Source organism: Protopterus annectens, chromosome 8.part0 (assembly GCF_019279795.1).
Source record: "Protopterus annectens isolate FY-2018-M chromosome 8.part0, PAN1.0, whole genome shotgun sequence".
Classification (NCBI taxonomy): domain Eukaryota; kingdom Metazoa; phylum Chordata; order Ceratodontiformes; family Protopteridae; genus Protopterus; species Protopterus annectens.
Genome location: NC_056741.1, coordinates 1,646,125,349 through 1,646,149,623, shown reverse-complemented (window position 1 = coordinate 1,646,149,623; position 24,275 = coordinate 1,646,125,349). Strand labels below are relative to the sequence as shown.

General features: G+C 37.7%; 1 protein-coding gene across 3 annotated transcripts in view; it reads left to right on the top strand.

Moving 5' to 3' along the window:
• The window catches only part of B3GAT1 (beta-1,3-glucuronyltransferase 1), a 2,298,313-nt gene that overhangs the window by 2,036,509 nt on the left and 237,529 nt on the right, over nucleotides 1-24,275 (top strand). For all 3 annotated transcript variants that reach the window (XM_044081176.1, XM_044081174.1, XM_044081175.1), the window contains one exon: nucleotides 15,850-16,358. In XM_044081176.1, coding sequence (XP_043937111.1) covers nucleotides 15,850-16,358 — 509 coding nt within the window. The remainder of the gene's footprint in view (nucleotides 1-15,849; nucleotides 16,359-24,275) is intronic.

Genomic DNA, 24,275 nt, shown 5'->3' with positions numbered 1-24,275 from the left:
TTACATACAAATGTCCATTCTGTCCTGGTTGGTCGTGTACACTAACTCCCCATTATTTAATGATTATTGTTTCATCTAGAGCATCAGGTGCCAGTGAATAGTTCAACTGATACTAGGGACATGCAGTGAGTCAAGGCTCACTGGCACAGCCCTGAAAAATGAAATACAGTGCAGGTTCTGTTTAGAAAATGGCCATGTGTTTGCTAGAATTAGATATGCAACATAAATAAATGTAAAAAACGATGAGTTGCTTAAGAATTCATGAGAAATGTTTGTACAAAAAATGACCTTGAAAGACAAGATTCTGTAAAGTAGTAAAAAGAAACATCATTACAAAGTAATGATGCATGTCAGGGACACACCACAAATACGTCAAGCATAGAAGAGCTAGAGACAGTATAAGAAAATTAAAACGTGAATTCAGTGTGTACTAAGAAAGAATAAACTACTAAATAGTGTAATTGTTGTAACCTGTGAATAGAACATAACAAGAACGCTGATGAAACAGTTATGCTACTAGATGTAGTTATTTCCATGACAGAAAAAAGGACTTAAAGTGAAATCATAGGAAAAATGAAAACTTAAGCTGGTTACCAAATGCTCTACTTTGTATGATAAAGAGAGAGTAGTAGAGAAAAGGAAAAAATAAAGGAGAAATGTGCAGGGGAATCGCACCAGGAAAAAATATAGAACTTTTACTTTAAATTCATAATGTGTAAAAAACTTAAAAGAAGTATGAACTATGAATAAGTATGATAATTATGTAGACATAAAGCTGTGTTTCAGGAAATAAGAAAAAGTCATTCAGACTTTTTTTTTAAATTTTTCAACAGTAAAAATAGCCAAAAAAATGAAGGGACAGATAGGGGTTGATTGCAATCGCAGGGACCTAAACAAATGGAATGGCATGGCTCTTTTGTCCTTAAACAAAGGGATTAAAGTTCATTAAAGCATTAGAACAACATATGGTAAGAGCACTTGTAGTGGATGCTATGAGGTGAACTACTGCATTAATGCATAGGATTCAATGGAATATGAAGTAAATAATAAGCAAAGAAGAGAAAGTTCATCAGTTCAAAGACCACAATCAAGTGTGAGCTCCATAAATATGTACTCATATCTTCATTACATCAAAATTATGGAGAATGTTCTCAAAGCTGAAAAATATAATCAGGATGCAGTAACCTGAAACTAACATCTCATTATAAGGCCAAACAGCAAATGATTTGTTAAAACAATATAGTGATGTTCAGGACCGGCCTTTGGTCAACTGGTGCCCTAGGCAAAAAGGCTCCACAGCACCCCCCCCCACACCACTTGGTGACCCCATCCTGACATACCTACACAATCCAGATTACTAGAAAAGTTCCTCTGCTTGTGCGGCACCCCAGGTGGCCGCGTAGTTGGCCTATGCCCGGCTATGGTGATGCTTGTTGACCAAAAAAAATGTCTGTAAGACAATATGTAAAATTCAGTTGAATATCCATGAATGTAAACTTGAGTGATTTTGAGTTTTTACAAAAGAAAGGATAGATTTTAAGATAATAGAGGATTGGTCAATAGCAAAGTTTAGCAGCACAAGATTTCCAAGGGTTGGACACCTGGGCTAACCAAGCACTTCTTATGAACATCCTCATGCAAATGAAGATAGGTCTAATCCCTTATTAGATATCTTCATTCTGAGCAGGTAAAAGGGCAATCAGGTGGAACTCACTTGTTCTATCGTGTACTATTTCTCCTCTGCAACAGTATTTATAGTAGCAACCTGAGCAAATAAAATGTAGATGTAAGAACTGGATCCAAAGATGTCTACAAGGACTTAACTGCTTATCCCAATAAAACATACAAGGAATAATCTGGAGTCAGTCTCTTTTTTTGAAGGAGGATTTGAAAGTGAATTTATTTTGTTTTTGAAAAAAAAAATTATTTAGGTGAAGGGATTGCTGTAAATACTTGAGTCTCAGTCCTGTTTGGAATTTTGATTTGCCCTGATGTGTGATTACTGTATATGGCTAGGTTGGGTTGGAGATGTTGAAGTCCCCACCCTCGGGTGACCTTTGATAGTGTATGATCACATGATATGTCAGGAGCATAGCAAGATTAATACACATCAATATATGAAGGAAGTATTATAAATGAAAAAAAAGATGTAGCAATAGCACTGTGCATGCAATACCCAAGGTATCAACAACATACCTCTCAACTGTCCAGAAGTTTTCAGACTGTCCAGATTTTCCCCCATATTTTTAGTCTGCTCCTCCTTAAATTTGTGTTTTTCAGTTTTTTGTGGCAAATCAGTGAGGAGTGAATTCAGTAAATAATGACAGACATTTGAGTTTCAAACCTCATATCCTTCAGAAAATGCATAGTAATACAAGGTCTGTTATTCTAGCAACTTTCTAAGTTTATAAGAGCATTATTTAAAATCCCTATTTTTGGGGCGTTTTCCCCCCATTATTTATCGCTTTGTGCAGATTTTGTGTGCAAAGAGGTTGACAGCTATGATCAACAATAGTAATATAATAGTAATAATAGCCATGCCTGTCAATATCAATAATACATATATTTATTTTTCTTTTTCGTCTGCAGTAGAATAGGAACCAATGGGAATGGTTAAGAACCAAACAGAGCCAACGGTTTGCCTGACATGAGTACTAATAGCTGGGAATAAAAACAAAGATTCAGCCATGTTTCATCCAAAAAATGACAATAAAGTGATTATAAGAAAGCATCGTCTATGGTTTACAGTTGAAAAAGTGTTCTTGTGAATGATACATGCAACTTAGGATTTTTTGCACACAAGGCTAGATAAACAGAGCTCCAAACTGTTCATCTGTAGTATGCCATTAGGAAGGTGCAATATTCCTTAAACTTTAGCATTTTGTCAACACCATTCCAAAGGGTTGTTTCACAGTTTGTTGGTGACTTGGAAAGACGTAAACATAACTGAATCTCCATTAGTGTAAGTTTGAATACAAGAAGAAACTGATAAAACAGCTGAACAGATTAAGACAGAATCATTTTAAGTTTCAGGACAGCAAATGTAGAAGCACAGTAATATGTTTGAAATACATAAGTCATATTCTAAAATCATGCTCCAGATAAAAAATCCTAGTTGATATGCAAATGCCAGAGGCTGGAAGACAAACAAATTACAGACTGAATGATCCAGTATCAGCCTAAGTTTGTACCTAATATTCTTGATATACTGTTTGAAGGAAATGTAACCCAGGAGTGGTGCTGTGACCAAGATACCTTTTGAAATGCTTAAGAAAATAGCTATGGAAGCTCTGACATTAAAGTATTATGGCATGAACAAACAATTGTGCTGCAGATAGAGGTCAGCTAGAATGATGTAGAAGTTATGATATTACAAGACATTATACCAAATTGCCTTTACAAATGTATGAAAGAGATATGGTCACACAGAAAATAAACTGTTAACAAGTGTATGGATATGATAAACTGCATGAATATGGCTACGTAAAGATGTTATGGTGGAAACAGGTCACAAAACACTTCAAAGTATTATCAGAAAATCTTTCCACAAGGCACTTCTGAAACTACAGCGGATGTTACTTATTCATAGATAGTTATGAGGATTCAACCTAGGGAACCATTGATAAACCTGGCCCAAATTCCCAGTTGCCTTCAAGCACCGTCTGATTAAGTAACTTGTTCAAGGTCACACAGTAGGCAAAAAGAGGCCAAGAATTCATTTTGACTGCAGGTCAGAGATTGCTTTCCCTATCAAGGACTGATAACAGAGTATAGGCAAAGAGAAATAAAAAGGGGAGTCCTAAGTGAAAGACTTGCACTGGTAGAGTTTTTTTTATTAGAATCTAGAATAGAAGCTGCTGTTAAAAAGGGATAATTATTAGTGCATATAAAATATTGCATGGTAACTATAGGAATCAATCAGAGGAGGTTAGGAAGGATTGGGAAGAGAGACTTGATAAGTGATTCACAAAGAAACAGTGGGAGGATATATTTATGGCTCCCAAATATGCAACAAAGTCTAGAAGATTTAGGATCTTTGCTTGGAAGTGTTCGCATAGGTATTTTTATACCCCAAGCAGAGTCCAAAGAATCTTTCCTCAGGTAGATTGCAAGCACTGGAGGTGTGATTGAGGAAGAAAGAAGTAACTGGGAACATATTTCTGGGAGTGTAATGAGTAGCAGATTTTAAAAATTCCCTGCAGACAACTCTATCAGAAATAGTGGGTGAGCAAATTGGTGTAATTACGGAAATTATTTTTTAGGCTATGATACAGAATTGGAATTGCCTAGGCACATAGTAAGGCTTTTGCTGAGTTTAATTCTGGTGGCTGCCAAAAAAGCAATTACTAGAAAATAGAAATCAAAGTCTAAACCCAGTGTACTAGAAGTAGTGAATATAGTAACAGAGATAAGACCACTGGAAGTGGAATCTTTAGAAAAGGTTAGGACCAAATTACATAGAAAAAATATAGGAATTGTGAGAACAATACATGCAGAATAATGTTTTGGAGGAGGAAAGACATTTAAGGGAAGGCAGGAATTAAATGAGATTTGTAATGTTTGACAATGACAGGATAGGTTATATATGATGTATAACATTTACAACTGAAAATATGTCAATATGGTTTGTTTTCATTTATATAACTATATGATTGCCTATGTCATAAGTAATAATTTATTAAAAATGTTTCTTTGAAAAAAAAAAGTCACACAATAGGCATATGAGGGTATCGATGCCTATACCACAGGAACTACAGCTCTGTCTTAACCCTCTGCACCCACTGCCAGACATAGTCTGTCGAAGAATGATCTGAAAGTGATGTATAAACCAGAAAATGTACACAGCAGATATAAGCAGAACATGCTTACCAGAGAGGCATGAAAGGCTTTTCAAAGAACTTGGGTAAAACTGCAAATAATAATGACAGACGGAAGTAAAATAATTTCAGAGATATACTGACTTACAAATGCATATCCTATCTTTAAAAAGTTTGATAGAAAAATTCTATAGGAATCAGTTGGAATACAGATGTCATAGAGGGTATGTAGACCACATTTCTTCTGTCTGTGTGTTTTTATTAAGCCTCCTGGTACATCACAGTTAAATACATTTTTGTTTTCAATACGCTGTTCAAGCTTTGACTTTGACAGTCTTTGTCCCAACCAATGCAACTGCCCTTGTTTTTGGCGAATGTATATAATGGAGGGAGCTAGTTAATACTGTGGATATCAAACTTTTTTTTACCCTATCTTATTTTATTTATTTATTTATTTCAGTTTGATGACCAGGAAGTCCACTGGGCCACGAAAAGCCTGTTTTCAGTGGAGGCCCGGGAAGAAAAGCTTCAATGAACAGTTACAGAGAAAATAGTGCATACAATCAATTGTTGAGAATATACAGCATACAATAAAATAAATGTGGTAACACACAATAGATTCATAGAGAAATACAGCATACAATAGAATTTGATATTTTTGATACTGACAAAAGTACATATGATAAAAACTTTTTTTTTTTTTTTTTTTTGCAAGTTAAGGTAACAGTATGAGTAAGAGAGAGGATTGGGTGAATAGATGACTGTTACATTAGGGTATAGTGGGGTAATTATAGAAGTAGTTGTTGCAGAGGGGGTGGAGAGGTTGATGGCTATAGGGAGAGTTTAAGTTGGGCAGTGGGATGGGCATATCCATTTAGTAGTAAGCTAGGAGAACAAGAGAGATTTGAATTTGGTGAGGTTGGGGGTATTGCAAAGGTTGGGAGGGTGAGAGTTCCATAGTTTAGAAATAGAGCAGGAGAGTAGGAGTTGGCCAGTGGGGTCATGATGGTTTGTGGATCTGTAGAAGGTTTTGGTTTTCTGATCTGAGTGACTGGTTAGGGATGTAGGAACTTATGGAGAAGAGTGGCAGTGGTGGGTGGAGTTTTTAGATTTGATATCAAATTTGCTTATTTTATTATAGCATGATTTGAGCATGGATTGTAGACTGGGTTGGAGATTGTTTAACAGGGGGATGCCATACATAAGAGAGGGGAGAAGGTAGGAGGAAGCTAGGGTTTTTCTAGTGGAGGGAGAGAGGTACCGGTTGTGCCTGTGTAGAAGTCCTAGTTTTTGGTAGGTTTTTTAATGCTGGATTGAATATGGGTGTCAAATTTTAAATGGCCATTGATGATGACACTAAGGAGTTTGGTATTTATACGATTTCGATTGGGATGTTATCCCTACTGAGTATTGAGAAAGTTTTTGTCTATTGGGAAGTTTCTATAGAGGGAAAATATCATCAGTTTAGTTTTATTAGCATTAAGGGCAAGATGGTTAGTTTTCATCCAGGATTCAGTTTTAGAGAAGGCTAACTGAGTTTTTAGAAGTAGGTTGGATGGGGTGTAAGCAGAACAGATGATAGTTGAGTCATCTGCATATTGAATAATTGATGAGTCGGGGATGGCAAGGTGAAAGTTGTTAATAAACATACTAAAGAGTAGTGGTCCTAGAACAGAACTTTATGGGACCCCAGTGGGGGTAGGTTGAAAGATGGAGGTTGAGGATTCCCACTGAACAGCTTGCTGACATTCAGAGAGGTAACTTGAGAACCAGGCCAAGGTGGAGGTGGAGATGTTGAGAGATGACAGCTGAGTTAAGAGTAGAGGGTGGGAGATGGTGTCAAAAGCTTTGGATAGGTCTAGGAAGAGGGAAGATACAAGTTTACCAGCATCACAAGCTTGATATATGGTTTCAAGAAAGGCTAGGAGGGCAGTCATGGTACTATGGCCGGGACAGAAGTCATGTTGAGTAGGGGTAAGAAGATTGTTTTGGATAAGATATGACATGAGTTGGGTATGAATACATTTCTCCAGGATTTTTGAAAGAGGGGAAAGTATAGCTATAGGTCTGAAGTTGGGGGTGTCAATGTTTTTGCCTCCGTTATGTAGTGGGATGGTGTATGTTTGGCACCAGATGGATGGGACATATGCTTCTTGGTAGGATCTGCTGATTAAAATAGAAATGGGAAGGGATATACTGTCAGCAGATACTTTTAGGAAAGTTGTAGGGAGATTGTCAGGTGCATTCCGGCTAGGTTTTAGTTGGAGTAGTAGTTTTTTATAGTACATGTGGGGATGGGTTCAAGGTTGAAGGGGGGTGAGTGGTTGGTGGAGTCAAGGGGGCGGAGGAGTTGATGTTTGGGGGTGGGGAAAAGAGGAGGATAGTTTGGCTATGCAATCTATGAAGAAGGAGTTAAATTGAGTTGCAAGGTCCAGGTCAGTTAGGTTTGGGTTTGGGCAGGGATTCTCTTTGTTACCTAGGTAGAGGAGGGAGGAGATAGAGACCAGAAACTTTCCAGGGTTGGTTGAGTGGTTGGCTTGAAGTTTGTAGTAGTATAATTTACAATCTCTGGTTATAAGTTTTTTTATAGAGTTACAAAGTTGTTTGAATTCTGGTAGGTAGTTGGGTAGTTAGGTTTTTTGATATAGATTCTAGGCTTTATCTCTTTGTAGCATGGCAAGTTTGGTTTCTTTGGACAGCCAGGGGAAGGCATTGGTTCTGATTCATTTGGTTCTTATAGGGCATGGTTATTGAGAGTGTTTATGAATGTATCACTGAAGTAGGTAGTGACACTGTTGAGGGGCAGGGTTCTTAGGGGGGACCGGTCAGTAAGTCTTAGACATTCAGAGAAATTTTGAGGGTTGAAGTGGGAGAGAATGTGTTTGTGTATGTAGTGGTGTTGCTGAAGAGAGCAGGGGTGACAGTCAGCAGAGGCTGGAAGGTGGTCGCTGAGGGGGTCTGGGAGGATTACTGAGTTTGAGATAAGGTTGGGATGGGATGTAAGGATCCAGTCGATGATGGTGCTTGAAATTAGTCTCCCTGCAATGGGTCTTGGTTCTTTGTCATACATATATTACTGAAATTAATAACTTCTCTGTTGCATGCTTCCTATTAGGATATTGTGATTTGTACCTCATTTGCACATTTTGCTCTATATACAACCCTTGTCTTTATGTATTATTTTGTTTTTTCCTTAAGTCATGGTTGAAATTTGTTTGTGCCAGTCTATGTATTTGGTGAGGAAATTAATAACTATAAAAATTAATAAACTGATTATCTCTGTGCAAGCAAAATCCCTTTCTTATACTTGCTGTATCTAAAAATATAGTGACCAAAAATTACACAAAATAAAACTTCAGGTATACAAGCTTAAAGAATATGTATATATGTATGTATGTATGAATTAACCCTCAGGAAATGTTATAGTCCCAGCTCCTAGTAGAGCATGCTTTGATAAGATTTTTCTGCTTTACTCTCAAAGTTTCCTCAGCAATGGACTTCTCATGAGTATAAAATCACATTATAGAAACCACTGTCTGTACTATTCTGAATTAATGTTCATGCCATCAGCGTATGGGCAGCCATTTCTATTTTTTATCAATTCACTGAAAACCAATCCAAAATGAAAACTGATGATCCAAATAAGAAACCATGCACAGAAAACCAAGATATGTTTTAATTTAGTGCTATCGTCAAGTGCAGACTTCTTCAGAATAGTACAAAACCAAATAAAATTTCTTTATAAAATCAACTCTAGCAGTTCATTGGACAAAAGATAATTAAATAGTGACATCATTTCCCCTAACAATTTTTAAATGTACAAAACAATGAAACATGAACCAAGTAGTAAAAGAAGTTAAAGTAACAGTGACTTAACAAATCTGTATGCACCAATATCAAAAATATTAAAAACAATTCATGGCTTTTAACCTAAGCAAAGAGCTGATGGACAACCTGCCATTGAGCCCAGGTTTTAGACAGGTGTTAGCTCTTATTTTCCTCTTTAGTTCCAAAAATTCAAGATAATCATCAAGTGCCCCCCCCCCCCCCCCGAGAGCCCAGCTCGACATGATCAATGGCACCAAATTTATGGAGGGTGAAGCTCAGTTGATTGCTATTTCTAGCACAGACTTGGTTGCCTTAATGCGATCAGTGTCTACACTTTCCACTCCCGTGGCAAAGTTAACTAACAAAGTCAATGGCTTAATGGCTAGACTCAATAGCAGCTCTGGAGTACCATTAATGAAAGTATTCACAATTTGCATTCCTTTGTGCCTTCCGGGATCACCCCAGCTCAAAGAAACCAGTGCCATGACAATTGACCACTAGAGGCAGTTCCCCTAACCAACGGACGTGTTTGGAATGACCGGGTTGCTTCGAGAACATGCCTTGGAGTGAGTGGTGATGTTATCACGCCTATATCTATGGAACAATGGCTTAGAACTGATTTCGGCATTAGCATTAACAACGTCAACACTCCTGCTTCCTCCGAAAGTTTTGGACAGCAATTGAATTCATTTCAGGACCTTATTAACAAGGTACAAATGTTTACAACTTGAGAACAGTTATTTGCAGGAATGTTTAAACAAAGAGCACATAACTAAGGATCTCCAGTCATGGAAATACCCAACCGGACTTATTAAAGATTCGCAGCTGCATCAAGACCTTATCAAATTTTTTAATAAGCAGGGCTGTGAGCTTTTCATTTACTTATCACTGACAATAACAAAATAATGTGGCTATGCTACTGAGAGACATTAACAGGATGGAAGTTAGTATTAAAAATGACTTACGGTTTGAGCATTGGAAAAACAAGTTTTTTTTTACATTTTCAGACTTGCTGATATTGAGTTACAGAAATTAAAAATTAGAAAAGAAAAGATGCTCTTAAGGGACAAAAACGACTATGAGGCCGGTAAGGCCTTTCCTGACTCACCAACTGGGCAACAAGCTTCTTATTTTATTAGTAACGCTCTCATTGATTTTAGCAACAACATTGAAAGTGATGATTTTAATGGTAATTCTGGGGATGTTCCTTTAGACCCACCACCCCTGAGGAGATCAGAGAGAATAAGGAACCAGAACAACCAGGGCCAAATTAGCTGGAGGTCTGGTCACCAATCTTGTCAGAGTCAGTGGAGGGGGAGGAGAGGATCTTATCAGAGATAAACATGAATGGTTTGGTAGGAAATGATGGTGTCACTATTGTGAAAAACCTTGCTGGCAATTTTACTGTGTATAATTACAGTCAGGTTAATGTGAATCCCGAATGGGCGGAATTGTTTTCTAAAGGTTTTAATTTTGTGCCAGCAAGGAAAGCCAATATAGCTGACACAATTTTACAGCTTAAAACCTTTTGTAGAAAGTTGAATCTTGCACTGCGTTTTTCTGATCGAGGTTTGAGTGTGAACACAGGACGGTTGTCTAGACCTAGCACATTTACCCCCCAGTACATACTATGATGTAGATTTTTGAACTTTTGTGCGAGTTAGAGATTAGGGAAGTCCTTAAGAATGACGGTTGTCTAGACCTAGCACATTTACCCACCCCCCCCCCAGTACATACTATGATGTAAATTTTTGAACTTTTGTGCGAGTTAGAGATTAGGGAAGTCCTTAAGAATGACAGGCATCATGACACTTCCAACCTCACCCAGGCTGAAAGAGTTTTACTATATGATATACTGGATAGAGGTGATTTAAGACTTATGAAACCTGACAAAGGTGAGGGTTGGTTGTTATGAACAGTGATGTTTATAATGGAAGCATTTTTGAGTTGCTGTACAGTGAAACCTATGTTGAAGTGTCTAGAAATGAACTAAATTTAGCTTATAAGAACATCAACCTGACAATCGAGGAACTACTACTTAATGGTCAAATTAGTCTTGATCTTTACAAGTTTCTTGATTTCAAGCACCCAAGGATTCCCACTATTTTTGGAATCTCCAAGATCCACAGATCCTTTGTCAGTCCACCTTTATGTCCAGTTGCGGACGCTAAAGCTTCGAAAACTTTTTGCCTAGCTAAATTCATCAATAGCAAGGTGAAGCATGTGTTGGATGATACACAATGGGTGATCACAGACTCATGGGATTTCTTGGGGAAAATCAAGCCAGAAATGTATGCTGACAATTTAATCATGGTCACTATCGACATTTGTGACCCTTTTTCTGTAATCCCCCACGACGTAGGTCTTGAATGGTTTTATGATTATCTTTGCTTCAACACTAGTATGGACCACAACACCATTCTAGCACTCCGTACTTGTATGGAGTTAGTTCTTGACAACAATTTCATCAATTTTGAAGGGCAGATTTTCAAGCAGATACAGGGGGTTGCCATGGGCACTAGTTGTGCCCCTGCCTTTGCTAACACTGTTCTTGCCCAGTGGGAGGATTTATACATTTTGGATTCAGACTTCAAACATTTTTGGGTGCTGTATGGCCCATATTTAGATGATTTAGTCGTTTTATGGAAAGGTAGTGAGAATGATTTGGATAGATTTTTTTACTTATATTAACACCACCGAATTTTTGAAATTTGGTATGGCTAAAGACAACAACATTTTACACTACCTAGATATTACCATTAAAAAAGACTACAACAGGAAAGTGTTTACTTCCCATTTGTACAGAAAGCCCACCTAATCTAATTCTTTGCTACACTTTCCAAGCTGGCACCCTTTACACCAAAATAAATCTTTAGTTAAAGGGCAATATGTTAGACTGGCCAGAATGGTACCCGACAACACTGACTTTGTGAAAGAATGTGGAATACTGCAAGAAATGTTGGAGAGAAGGGGATACCTTACCGCCTTTATTAGCAGTTTAGCTGAAGAGGTAATAATGAAAAGGGAACAGGGGATTTATAGTGTCCTGCTGTCCAATAGTGGACCCGAAAGGGATGGGTCAGACCCGGTTGGGCATAATAGATTTAACATAGCTTTAACTCTCCCTTACACCTTATATTTTTTTGATATTAAACAGGTCAAATCCAAATTTTGGTTGATCTTTAGTTTAGATATTGATGTGGTCAATCAAGTAGGTGAACAACCCCTAGTGGTGTACAAAAAGGACATCTCGCTGAAGGGTTTAGTTGAGAAAAAAGTATGTAAACCAAGTGGCAGTAGTAACTTTAGATGTGGGAGATGTGCACAATGTCACTTCATCATTGACAAAGTCAAATTGGTAGGAAAAGGGTTTGGGACCATTACACCACGGAAAAAGTATTATTGCTATTTTAAAGGGGTTGTTTATATCGCAGTATGTGACTCCTGTGATGGTTTTTACATTAGTAAAACCAAGAGAGCCTTTAAACAGAGAATTTACCAGCATTTATATGACATCAAAGAGCATAATGAGAGTAACGCACTCTACAAACACATTACGATGCTCCCCACACACTCTTTCAAATTTGGTGCCATTGATCATGTCAAGCTGGGCTCTTGGGGGGAACCACTTGATGATCTTGAATTTTTGGAACTAAAGTGGCAAATAAGAGCTAACGCCTGTCTAAAGCCTGAGCTAAATGACAGGTTGTCCATCAGCTCTTTGCTTAGGTTAAAATCCATGTATTGTTTTTAATATTTTTGATGGTGCATACAGATTTGTTAAGTCACTGTTACTGTAACTTCTTTTACTACTTGGTTCATGTTTCATTGTTTTGTACATTTAAAAATGGTTAGGGGAAATGATGTCATTATTTAATTATCTTTTGTCCAATGAACTGCTAGAGTTGGTTTTATAAAGACATTTTATTTGGTTTTGTACTATGTGAGGGCAGCACCAAGGATCAAATGGTGGAAATTGAAAAAGGGTAATTGTGAGGTGGAGTTCAGGGATGAGTTAAGACAGGCACTGGGTGGCAGTGAAGAGTTACCAAATAAATGGGTAACTACAGCAGAGCTAGTAGGGGAGATGGCTAGAAAGGTGCTTGGTATGACATCTGGACAGAGGAAGGATGACACGGAGACATGGTGGTGGAATGAGGAAGTACAGGAGAGTATACAGAGAAAGAAGGTGGCAAAGAAGAAGTGGGATTGTCAGAGAGATGAAGAAAGTAGACAGGAGTATAAGGAGATGAGGTGCATGGCAAAGAGACAGGTGGTGAAGGCTAAGGATAAGGCATATGAAGATTTGTATGAAAGGTTGGACACTAAGGAGGGAGAAAAGGACCTGTACCAATTGGCTAGACAGAGGGACCGAGCTAGGAAAGATATGCAGCAGGTAAAGGTGATAAAAGGATAATGAGGGAAACATACAAGCAAGGAGAGTCTGTTCAGGAGATGGAAAGAGTACTTTGAGGGGTTGATGAATGAAGAGAATGAGAGGGAGAGAAGGTCGGATGATGTGGGGATAGTGAATCGTGAAGTACAATGGATTAGCAAGGAAGACATAAGGATAGCTATGAAGAGGATGAAGAATGGAAAGGCTGTTGGTCCAGATGACATACCTGTAGAAGCATGGAGGTGCTTAGGTGAAATGGCAGTGGAGTTTTTAACCAGAATGTTTAATGAAATCTTGGAAAGTGAGAGGATGCCTGAGGAATGGAGAAAAAGTGTTTTGGTACCGATTTTTAAGAATAAGGGTGATGTGCAGAGCTGTAGTTACTACAGAGGGATTAAATTGATCAGTCACAACATGAAGTTATGGGAAAGAGTAGTGGAAGCTAGGTTAAGAAGGGACATGATGATTAGTGATCAGCAGTATGGTTTCATGCCGGGAAAAAGCACTACAGATGTGATGCTTGCTCTGAGAGTGTTGATGGAGAAGTACAGAGAAGGTCAGAAGGAGTTGCATTGTGTTTTTGTAGACTTAGAGAAAGCATATGACAGGGTGCCTAGAGAGGAGTTGTGGTATTGTATGAGGAAGTCAGGAGTGTCAGAGACGTATGTAAGAGTGGTACAGAATATGCATGAGGGTAGTGTGACAGCAGTGAGGTCTGCAGTGGAAGTGATGAATGCGTTTAAGGTGGAGGTGGGGTTACATCAAGGATCAGTTCTGAGTCCTTTCTTATTTGTAATGGTGGTGGACAGGTTGACAGACGAGATCAGACAGGAGTCCCTGTGGGCTATGATGTTTGCAGATGACATTGTGATCTGTAGTGAGAGTAGGGAACAGGTGGAGGAGACCATGGAGAGATGGAGATATGCTCTAGAGAGAAGAGGAATGAAGGTCAGCAGGACTAAGACAGAATATATGTGTGTGAATGAGAGGGAGGATAGAGGAATGGTGAGGATGCAAGGAGTAGAGGTGGCGAAGATGGATGAGTTTAAATACTTGGGGTCAATAGTTCAGAGTAACGGTGAGCGTGGAAGAGAGGTGAAGAAGAGAGTACAGGCAGGATGGAGTGGGTGGAAAAGAGTGTCAGGAGTGATTTGTGACAAGATGAGTACCAGTAAGAGTGAAAGGGAAGGTCTACAAGAGGGTAGTGAGACTAGCTATGTTATATGGGTTGGAGTCAGTGGCATTGACAAAAAGGCAGGAGTTTGAGCTGGATGTGGCAGAGTTAAAGATGTTAAGATTTACACTGGGTGTGACGAGGGTGGACAGGATTAGGAAAAGTATATTAGAGGCTCAGTCCAGCTTGGAAAGTTTGGAGACAAAGCCAGAGAGGCAAGATTACGTTGGTTTGGACATGTGTTGAGGAGGGATGCTGAGTATATTGGGAAAAGATGCTAAGGATGAAGCTACCAGGTGACAGGAAAAGAGGAAGGCCTAAGAAAAGGTTTATGGATGTGGTGAGAAAGGACATGCAGCTGGTTGGTGTGACAGAGCAAGATGCAGAGGACGGGAAGAAATGGAAACAGATGATCCGCCGTGGTGACCCCTAACCGGAAGAGCCGAAAGAAGATGATGACTATTCTGAAGACATCTGTATTTGATGAAAGCACTAAATTAAAACATAGCTTGGTTTCCTGTGCATGGTTTGTGGTTCTGAGCACCACTTTCTTATTTGGATTACTAATTTGTATCAATTAGTATTCCCCCACAGTGGGTGATACCCTGTAATTTATGTCTGTCTATTGCTAACTAGTATTAATTAAATGTATTTTTATACATACATACAAAAACATACACAGATATGTATATATGGTTCCACTTCATATCATCGAATTACCATTTCATCGAATTGCAAATCATCGAGACCAAATCATCGAAAACTCATTTCATCAAATCTCAAATCATTGAAAACTATGAAGCAACTACAAATAACATTCCACAACGTTAAAAACCCCACTGTAGTGCGACCTTGGAGTTGGTATATTTAATTACGGGGGGGGGCGGAGCCCCCCACATGGGGGGTGCAGGGGGGCTTGCCCCCCCTGCATAAACATAGTACAAAGTGTCTGGGATGTTATTTGTGGTTGCTTCATAGTTTTCAATGATTTGAGATTCGATGAAATGAGTTTTCGACGATTTGGTCTCGATGATTTGCAATTCGATGAAATGGTAATTCGATGATATGAAGTGGAACCGTATATATATATATATATATATATATATATATATATATATATATATATACATACATACATACATACATACATACACACACATGCACACACACACACACCCTAGTGATCTTATCATACACATTCTTAGTCTCAGTGGAGCAAATTAATTCAAATCATTAACAGTAATGATGGAAGAACGTTGGCATTATTTTAGAGCTAACAGTAAATGGCTGCTCCCATCAGGTATTAGAATGCCCTTAAATTAGTATACGTATCCTTACCACCAGCTTGGAAGACAGGCACCCACATTGTTTCTGAACAGAAGAATGATTGTCATTATGGGTTTTTAGAAATGACTGGAAGTATAGAAGAAAGCTTAACTTTCAAATATAACGTAACATTTATATCTATAAATATGCCATGCCCTACAGTGGTCTGAAAATGTATGACTATGAAAAGTTCCAGTCCTAAATGTTATAACAGTAAGCAGCACAGTAACATTGAAGTTTTTCCCTTAACAAAACAAGTTTTTATTATTTATCATAAATATTTTGTCTTTTTTTTTTTTTTTTTTTAGATGACGGGAGTGATAGCAGACGAGACTTTACACAGGGTTTAGATTCTAAAGAATACTGTTCACCTGACAAGGACATTGTGGAAGTAGTAAGGACAGAGTATGTTTACACACGGCCACCTCCTTGGTCCGATACTTTACCAACTATTCATGTCATCACCCCCACCTACAGCAGGCCTGTGCAGAAAGCAGAACTCACACGACTTGCTAACACATTTCTGCATGTACCAAATCTACACTGGATTTTAGTGGAGGACTCACAACGGAGGACATCACTGGTGACAAAGCTTCTCAGAGAAACAGGACTAAATTATACACATCTGAATGTAGAAACACCACGTAATTACAAACTGAGGGGGGACATGAGGGATCCTCGTATTCCTAGGGGAACAATGCAAAGGAATCTAGCCCTGCGATGGCTTCGGGAGACATTTCCTGTAAACAGCACTGACCCAGGGATTGTATACTTTGCTGATGATGACAACACATACAGTCTGGAGCTCTTCGAAGAGGTAAAGTATTTTTTTAATACAAGTATTGAATTCTGGCAAAGTCTGAGGTCTGTTCCTTAAAGCAGTGGTGCACTAAAGTCGATTAAAGCTTTCACCTTTACAGATTTATTAAAAAGATTACAGACATTCTTAGCTTGCTTGTTTAATATGAGGTTCTCTATTGTCTTCCTTCTAAATTTAAATATGCCTTTAATTGGTTTTAATGTCATTTTATCTCAAGATGAAATGGCATTGTTTCTGCTATATATAACTGATATGCCATTTCACTACATAAGATTTAAGTTTAAACAGAAGTAAAAACAAGTAATAAAGAGTTCTGTTCTGCAGCTAAGAAAATACATAGAAATGAAAGTTAATGAAAATGAATTGTTTTCGTTACATCATAGCTTCAACTCAGCTTACAGAGCTTTACTAACTTGAGTACAAAGTGGCTTTGCAGCGAGAAACAAAAGCGATTGATAGAGTGCATTTATATAGCATTCCTATGGCCAGAATTAACTGAAAGTGATTATTTCCACTTTGTAACTTCTTTCAGAATCACAGGCTGTTCTCGTGAGGCCATTATTACAGTTTTAAGTATCTTTTTATATGGAGTGGTAGTAACATAGCTAAGCCCTTCTGAAGATCGTTGACAAGGACAACTGAATTGCATCTGGCTGCTAATGGCAATGAAGTGACACTTGATTCTGCAGAGAAATCAGAAAATTAGCTTACTTTTCTGGCTCTAGAAGATTCTACATAATTAAATAATCAGTGTTTAAAAAAAGTTAATCTTATACAGAAGATAAAATAACTGGTCACCTTTTTTAGCCTATGTTGTTATTAATTAGCAAAGCAATGGGAAGAGAAAGAGCCTATAAAAATTCTAGACACTTGTAAAACTGTTTCATCTCCCTGCTTACTGATAAATTACTGCTGAATCATGAGTAGCACTAAAGAAGACAAGTCTTTAAACTCTGGCCTGATTTAATGTTTGTTCACAAGGAAATGCTGTTGAAATAAGAGAGAAATAAAACCATTACTCTTTTATACGGAGTCATCTTTTGATGAAAAGAAGAAAGCCCAGTGCATTATGTTCAGTTTTTGTACAGAGAGAGAAAAATAAAGACTAATTCATATATTTATGATGAGACAGTCTCAAACATCATCAGCTCCCAACTTGAACAGTATGTTATTGCCAAATAACTGTACTTTACATTATCTCCATCATTGTTATATTAGAAAACAATTGAGTCTTTAACAAAAAAATATATATACATTTTTGTCTGCACACATTGCTAAGTATGTATGACAGCACTGATTTTTTTTAATTGTTTATTCATAAATGTACCCATGTTTCAAACAGCTTGGAATTGACATTAATTCAGCTGCTAGGTCTGGAGGGGGTGCCTGGAATTAACTTCTGATGAAGCTTTGCTAGCTACATATCTGTACTCTTTGCAAGGTAATAATTGCAGAGTTAGCATATGTGAAGACATCTGCATGGCTGTGCAAGCAGTGACATATTATTAAGACATCAGTTGTTTCCCTTAGCTGCTCTTATTTGAATATTATAAATCTAATGTCTTTTGGCTTTTCCCGGTTAGGGGTCACCACAGCGGAACTCCGGTCCACTAATGATTAGCAGTGGATTTTTACGGTGCCGAGGTGCCAGCCCAGCCTTCAAAGAAGGCACACCCATTCACGCACGCACCTACCTGCATGTTTTTAAACATCACTTGACCGCAGGGAGGACATGCAGACTCCACACAGAAGGCACTCCAGCCAAGAATCAAACCGAGAACCTCTTGCTGTGAGGCAACAACACTAACCGCTGCACCACCACGACCTCTTATTTGAATATTATTTGAGAACAGCATAATATTTATAATATTCTTATTTGAATATTATGGTCTTCTCAAATTATATTTGTCCAACCCTATCTGAGACTATTCTGAACCAATCCAATAGAACGTTATTCCGTTTTTCCTCTTTTTTTTTTTTTTTTTTCCCTGTTTCAAGCACATCCCCACCACTGACCAACAGTCCTACATATGCTCAGCTGACCCACTTTTCACCCTCTCTGTGGTGCCACTAAGCAGTATCCCAATGTAACATCATTATACTGTGGGACCCCCATTCCTGAGAATAAGGGTCTTAGTAATTAGTGATCTCGATGCCTACAAAGGTGGGAGAGCTGAAGGGCACAAAAAAAGCCATTACACTGCAGATTGTGATACTTACACTTTTAACGCCAAAGGAATGAGCAGGCATTGGTATCACTGCACACATGCTCCGTTGTATTAATAACATTTCATATCTAATAATTTCCTATAACTCTATGGGCTCTACAAGTCCTTACCCATCCTTAAACTCCCATGATGTCACCGTTGCTACATCTTCCCTAATCCCACTTCCAGTAAAAGGAGTGCTCACATTTGGCCATTTTGTCTTTGTTCTCTTGCTGGTCCTTTGACATCAGGATTGCTAGCTCAACAGTGGTCACCAGTGGTAGACATAAGTATCCTATCTCTTTGTTGTTGTGGTAAGACCATATGACCTCTGCTGTGACCTTTTCTGTAGTCCTAAACTGTCACTCCTTTTGCCACCTTTAGTTAAAGATGCTATCAGTTACAGCTGTTCATTTACTTTAATAAGATGGCAAGTGGGTTATAACAAATTACACCATGTTCTCAGACTGCAATTAAATATCACTTTATTGTTGAATTCATGGTACCTGATATTTCCAAAATGCAGTGTTCCATGTTGCCCCTTTCCAGACTTTTGTCACTTGGTAACTCTTAAGTACCTGAGAAAAGTTTCTGCTAACTAATTTTTTTAGAAAATTTTAAAATTCTTCAGGCATAAATTGGGGTCTAAAAGCTGCAATTCAGGCTGAGTCTTTCAAAGATAGTACAGAGAACATGTCAGTAAAGCTACTGTTTATGAAAGCTCAGTGTCTGTCAATTCTGAGTACATTAATAGCCAGATATAACATATTTCTCTGGGGTGGCATACTGTAGTTTACATGAATGAAACACAGTGGAGTAATGTAGGACTTCAATAAGAAATTGTGCAGACTCTGATTCAGACTGTGCCAGAACCCAGTAAGACTTTTTTTGTCATTTATTCAGTTAATTTTGGTATAGACATAACTAAAACAAAGCAACTTCATCATCTCGGGCATACTTGTAAGATAGCTATGTAGCTGCCTTCCTCAGATATCTGATGATACTTGCATTGGAAAAATGGATAAATTTACTTAGCTGTGAAAAAATAATACTAGTGTAAATGATGAGCACATAGACATGTTGGGAATGCCTTTATACCACAGACTGAAGCACAAGCTTTGTGTTCTAGTTGTGAAAAACATTCAGGATGTGCCTATCTTCCATGACATAGGGAAGTGTTCCTAAACTATGGTGTAAAGGCTGACTTGCTAACTTTACAGGTATTTGAAGACAGCCTTACTGGTATATGAAGATCAAAGTATATCAGCCATTTCCTTGAAATGAGCAGTTTCTGTTCCTCTGCACAGAGCTGTTTTACCATTATCTGCTTCTTGCATGCACATAGCTTGGTCCAGGGCTATATAATTATAAATTTAATTTTATTTCACTTTATTAACCAGGTAAGTAGACTGGTTAAAGTCCCTTTTCAGCCATAACCCAGGTCACTGGGGCATACAGATAAATATAATATAAGAACTGTAATGCAATTAACAATTGAATAGCTAATAAGTGCAGTTATTGCACAAAGCATAATCGCAAAAACAAAAATCAGCTGCAACAACATACTTATATGCACATCAACAGCATACTAACTTTCAAAGATGTACAGTCTTTTCACAGTAATTCACAAGAATGAAACGAGAAGCATTGTCTCTATATACAGTTGACAACTGGACTTGAGTACCTATTATTTAGAAAATGTTTAGTAATACTGGGCTGTGTGAGGAAAGCAAAGTAAAGTAATAAGTTTAAGGGCATGAAGTACCTAGCTGAGTTAGCCATTATCTGTGAAGCACTTGAAAGCAGCTTCATTTTGCTGTTTTAAGGAAGACTTAACCTGAGTCAATGCATTGTACTGTCACTTCTCAGTAAGAGTTTGGCTCCAAGTTTAGAGAATGCTCCTTTGCCTATTGCAGTTTGAAAATGGGATCTAACAAGTGTTATTGACTCTTCCACTTTCCCTGAGTAACACTAATATTTAATGAGTACTTTAGCTTTTAATGCTGGGGCATTGGCTGTTTGATTATTTTGAACAGCGGTGTACTGAACAGTAAAATAAGCTCTAGGAGTTATTGGTAACCACTTCGAGTGTTTTGGGAGGACACAGTGATGGATTGAGTTATCAGCCAAACAAATCTGCACATTTTGTTAATAATTGTCTATAGTTTTTTTGTATTTGTGCTCGAGTGATAGGAAATTATTGGAAGGCCATATTCCAGTTTTGGTATAAGGATCTTTTTTGCAAGGGCTTGAAGTGATGGCAAAGAGAAGATATTTTATTGCAAAGTTTTAATTGTACTAGTGTTCCTTCACTACCTTGTCAGCATGATGCATAAAGTTTAAAGTAGAAGCTAAAGAAATCCTCTGCTATCCTTGCTCACATATTATGCAACCTTTGTTATTATCCATGACCAACAAAATGTAGATAAATCAAATTGCTACTCCACGGCTACTGGTTTCAAAAAACAAGTTATACTTTTGTTAAATCTTTTATTAAAAGACCATTTTCACTTATAAAATCTGCATAAACTGCCCCAGCAGCTTATAGAGTATAGAAATAGCTTCTACGAAGGCGTGTGCACCATACTCAACAAATTAGTTAAGTTGTAAAAAACGCTTCTATAGAGGCGTATGCACTGTCTCCAAAGTGTTCTTTGACATGCAGTTAAATCGCTCCTGGAAACACAGTGAAATCAGTGGCGGTTAACTGTCATAGTAAAAGCTTTTAAGAGAAATATGCTCTTCTGTGAAAGATACAGTTTGATAAAGTAATTGTTACACTAATGGTTTGCGATACTGCCAAAATCCACAGTTTGTTTGTTTCCAATATTCTGGTATAGCTGAATGCATCAGACAATATAACAGTTGCCAAAGCTCACTTCCACGTGGCAAACACAAAAAGATAACAAATTCAAAATGCACTCTTACGTAGCGGTGTTTCTTGAATAATAGCAGAAATTCACTATGCACCTTCAGCGTTAGTAAATCAAACAAAATAAACGCTACAGGTACGCCAGTCACTACGAAAGAGTTACCAAAACTCACTGTCCGTTCTCTAAGCTCCTCATTCAGCAGAAAGTGAATTCCAATGCCGCTAGTTCACATTCACAAGGCTAGCAGGTACGCCAATAAACAGGTAAAAAACGTTGAGATCCACAATATACTTTTAGTGTTGCTGTATCCCTCAAAGAAAAAGCAAGGGAATTGCCAACAAATCCTTAATATTCCATGGCTGGATAGTACCACAAAAGTTGTAAAACATCAATATATCCATCCGAAATATATGTACGATAAGCGCTTTCGGTAAAACCTTCATCAGATCGTGATGACTAGGGACTCCATTAACTAAATTAATAGGTTTGAAAGAGCCAATAAAAAGTCTTAAAAGAGACAACCCCTTCTCCATGCAAATCTGCAGCCTATCAAGGTGGAATATTGCTAACACACCTTCTTTTTATCCAATGGTAGGTCTCCTTGCCTTTAATGATGGCTTCAGAGGAACAACCGCATTCAACCCAGGAGGGCGATCAGCCCGCAAGTTTAATATCCATTTAGTTTCACATAATTCAGTTTTAGTACTAATGTCTCCTCTTTTATTGCTTTCGCAGACTTTTTCAATAACTTTGAATAAGAAACTATGGCCAGGGAATTCCAAAATATGCATAGCTAAAGCATTATGCACATCTCCCCTGTGAATATCACTCAAATGCCGTAGCAATCTCTTTCTAAATACCTGGTTGGTCTTGCCAACACAGAAGGACGTACAATTTTTGCAGGTAGCTAAATAGACAAGATTCTTGGAAGAACATGTGGTTTTGCAATTAAAAGTATATACTCTATCCATATTAGGATGCTTAAAAGTGTTGCCACTGCCAATATAAATGCATACAGAGCAATTTCCACATTGAAACGTCCCTTTGCGTCCTATAACTGCAGGTTCCAAAAAACCATCCTTCATACATAAAAGTCACTTTAGGTTCTTTTTATTTTTAAAGGTAAAATGTGGTCTTTCACCAACTACAGCTTGAAGTTTAGGATCTTGCGTCAAAATTGGCCAAAATCTACTATGTCCTTGATTTGTTTTATTACATCATTAATCATAATGGGGAAGTAGTCTGCTTCATCTCCTTTGATTTAGATCGATATCTATGACACTTAATAGCATGTGGCTTGATATCATTCTCCCTATAACCTCGTGCTTGTAGACATTTTTGTAATTTATTAACTTCTTGCTAAATCACTGTCTCCTGTGTACATCTTCTATTGATCCTTGAGACTTCATTTTTCATTATATTGTCCATAATATGTCTTGGATGCATACTACTCTTATGGAGGTAATGATTCCTCCACGTTGACTTTCTATAGAGTGATGTCTCCACTAAGCCTTCTTTGTTAAGTCGAATTGTTACATCTAAGAAGCTAATGGACTCTCTTGAGAATTGACTTGTGAATTTCAAAAAAGGTGTTGTTCCATTTAAATATTGCAAAAACAATAAGAACTGTGTTTCATCTCCATCCCAAAGCAAGAAAATGTCGTCCACAAAGTGACCATAATACTTGACTTGTTGTAACCATGGATTTAAACTACTTATGATATATTTACTTTCCCAATCTGATAAAACAATATTCGCATAACTATTGGCGCAGGGGGTGCCCATGGCAACCCCCCCACCGCTGCCAATATATAGATGGACCATAAACAAAGAAATTTATATCTAAAATTATCTCCAATAAAGAGCATACTAGATTAACATCCTTAGTTGATTCCCTTATTACTTTTCTCACAGTCTCTGTTCCATACTCATTAGGTATAGAGGTGAACAGACTTGTGGCATCCATCGTGGTTAGCAGTAAGTTATCCTTTCTTGTTAGTAACTCCATAGCTTCATTCAATTTCTTTAGAAAGTCATCTGTGACCAACAAAATGGAGTAAACCAAATAGTCTCTAGTAGAAGCCAAGTACCACAACATATGATTTAACCAGCTTAATCAGAAGTTTATTATTGTAAGTCCAGTTGCACAAGTCTGTAAAACTGGTTTGCAGCTTCTTGTTGGAGGGCACTAGGGCTTTTGCTGAATTCTGAAAGGAGTGTTATCAGCATGCCTAGCTGTATTTAGTTTTGATAAATCACAATTGATATTGCTAAAGAGTGAAAAGAAAAGTGGGACAAGAACTGATCCTTGAGGAACCACTTGTATTTAGAGAATTACATTCAATGAGTATGTTTTGGGCATACACTTAAAATGCAGTACTTTAAAGATACCTTCGAAGCCAGTTTAGTGTAGGAGAGTCAAAGTTTAGTCTGGTGAGTTTTTGTACTAGATGTGGCTAAACCACTGTTCCAAAGGCCCAGGCTATGTCAATAAATAGAACTCCTCTGAACAGGGACTCATTAATTTTACTGAGAATAGTTTCAGTTGCTCTGTATAACACTGCCCTGGGGCTAAATCATTTGCAGGAACCATGGTATTGGTGACATAGAAACCCATATTTTTTTTATACATTCAAAGATTGGTTTGTAAACTAAGTTTAAAATATTTTTGTTAGTAGAAAGAGGTTTGCTCTTGGCAAGGTACACCTTTCGGTGTGGGTAGATTATTATGACATGTTTAAATGTTATTAGAATATAACAATAGTTAATAACAAATTATATATATGGATAAGGGGACTGGCAATGAATGTGGAGGCCATTTTAAGAAAGGAAGA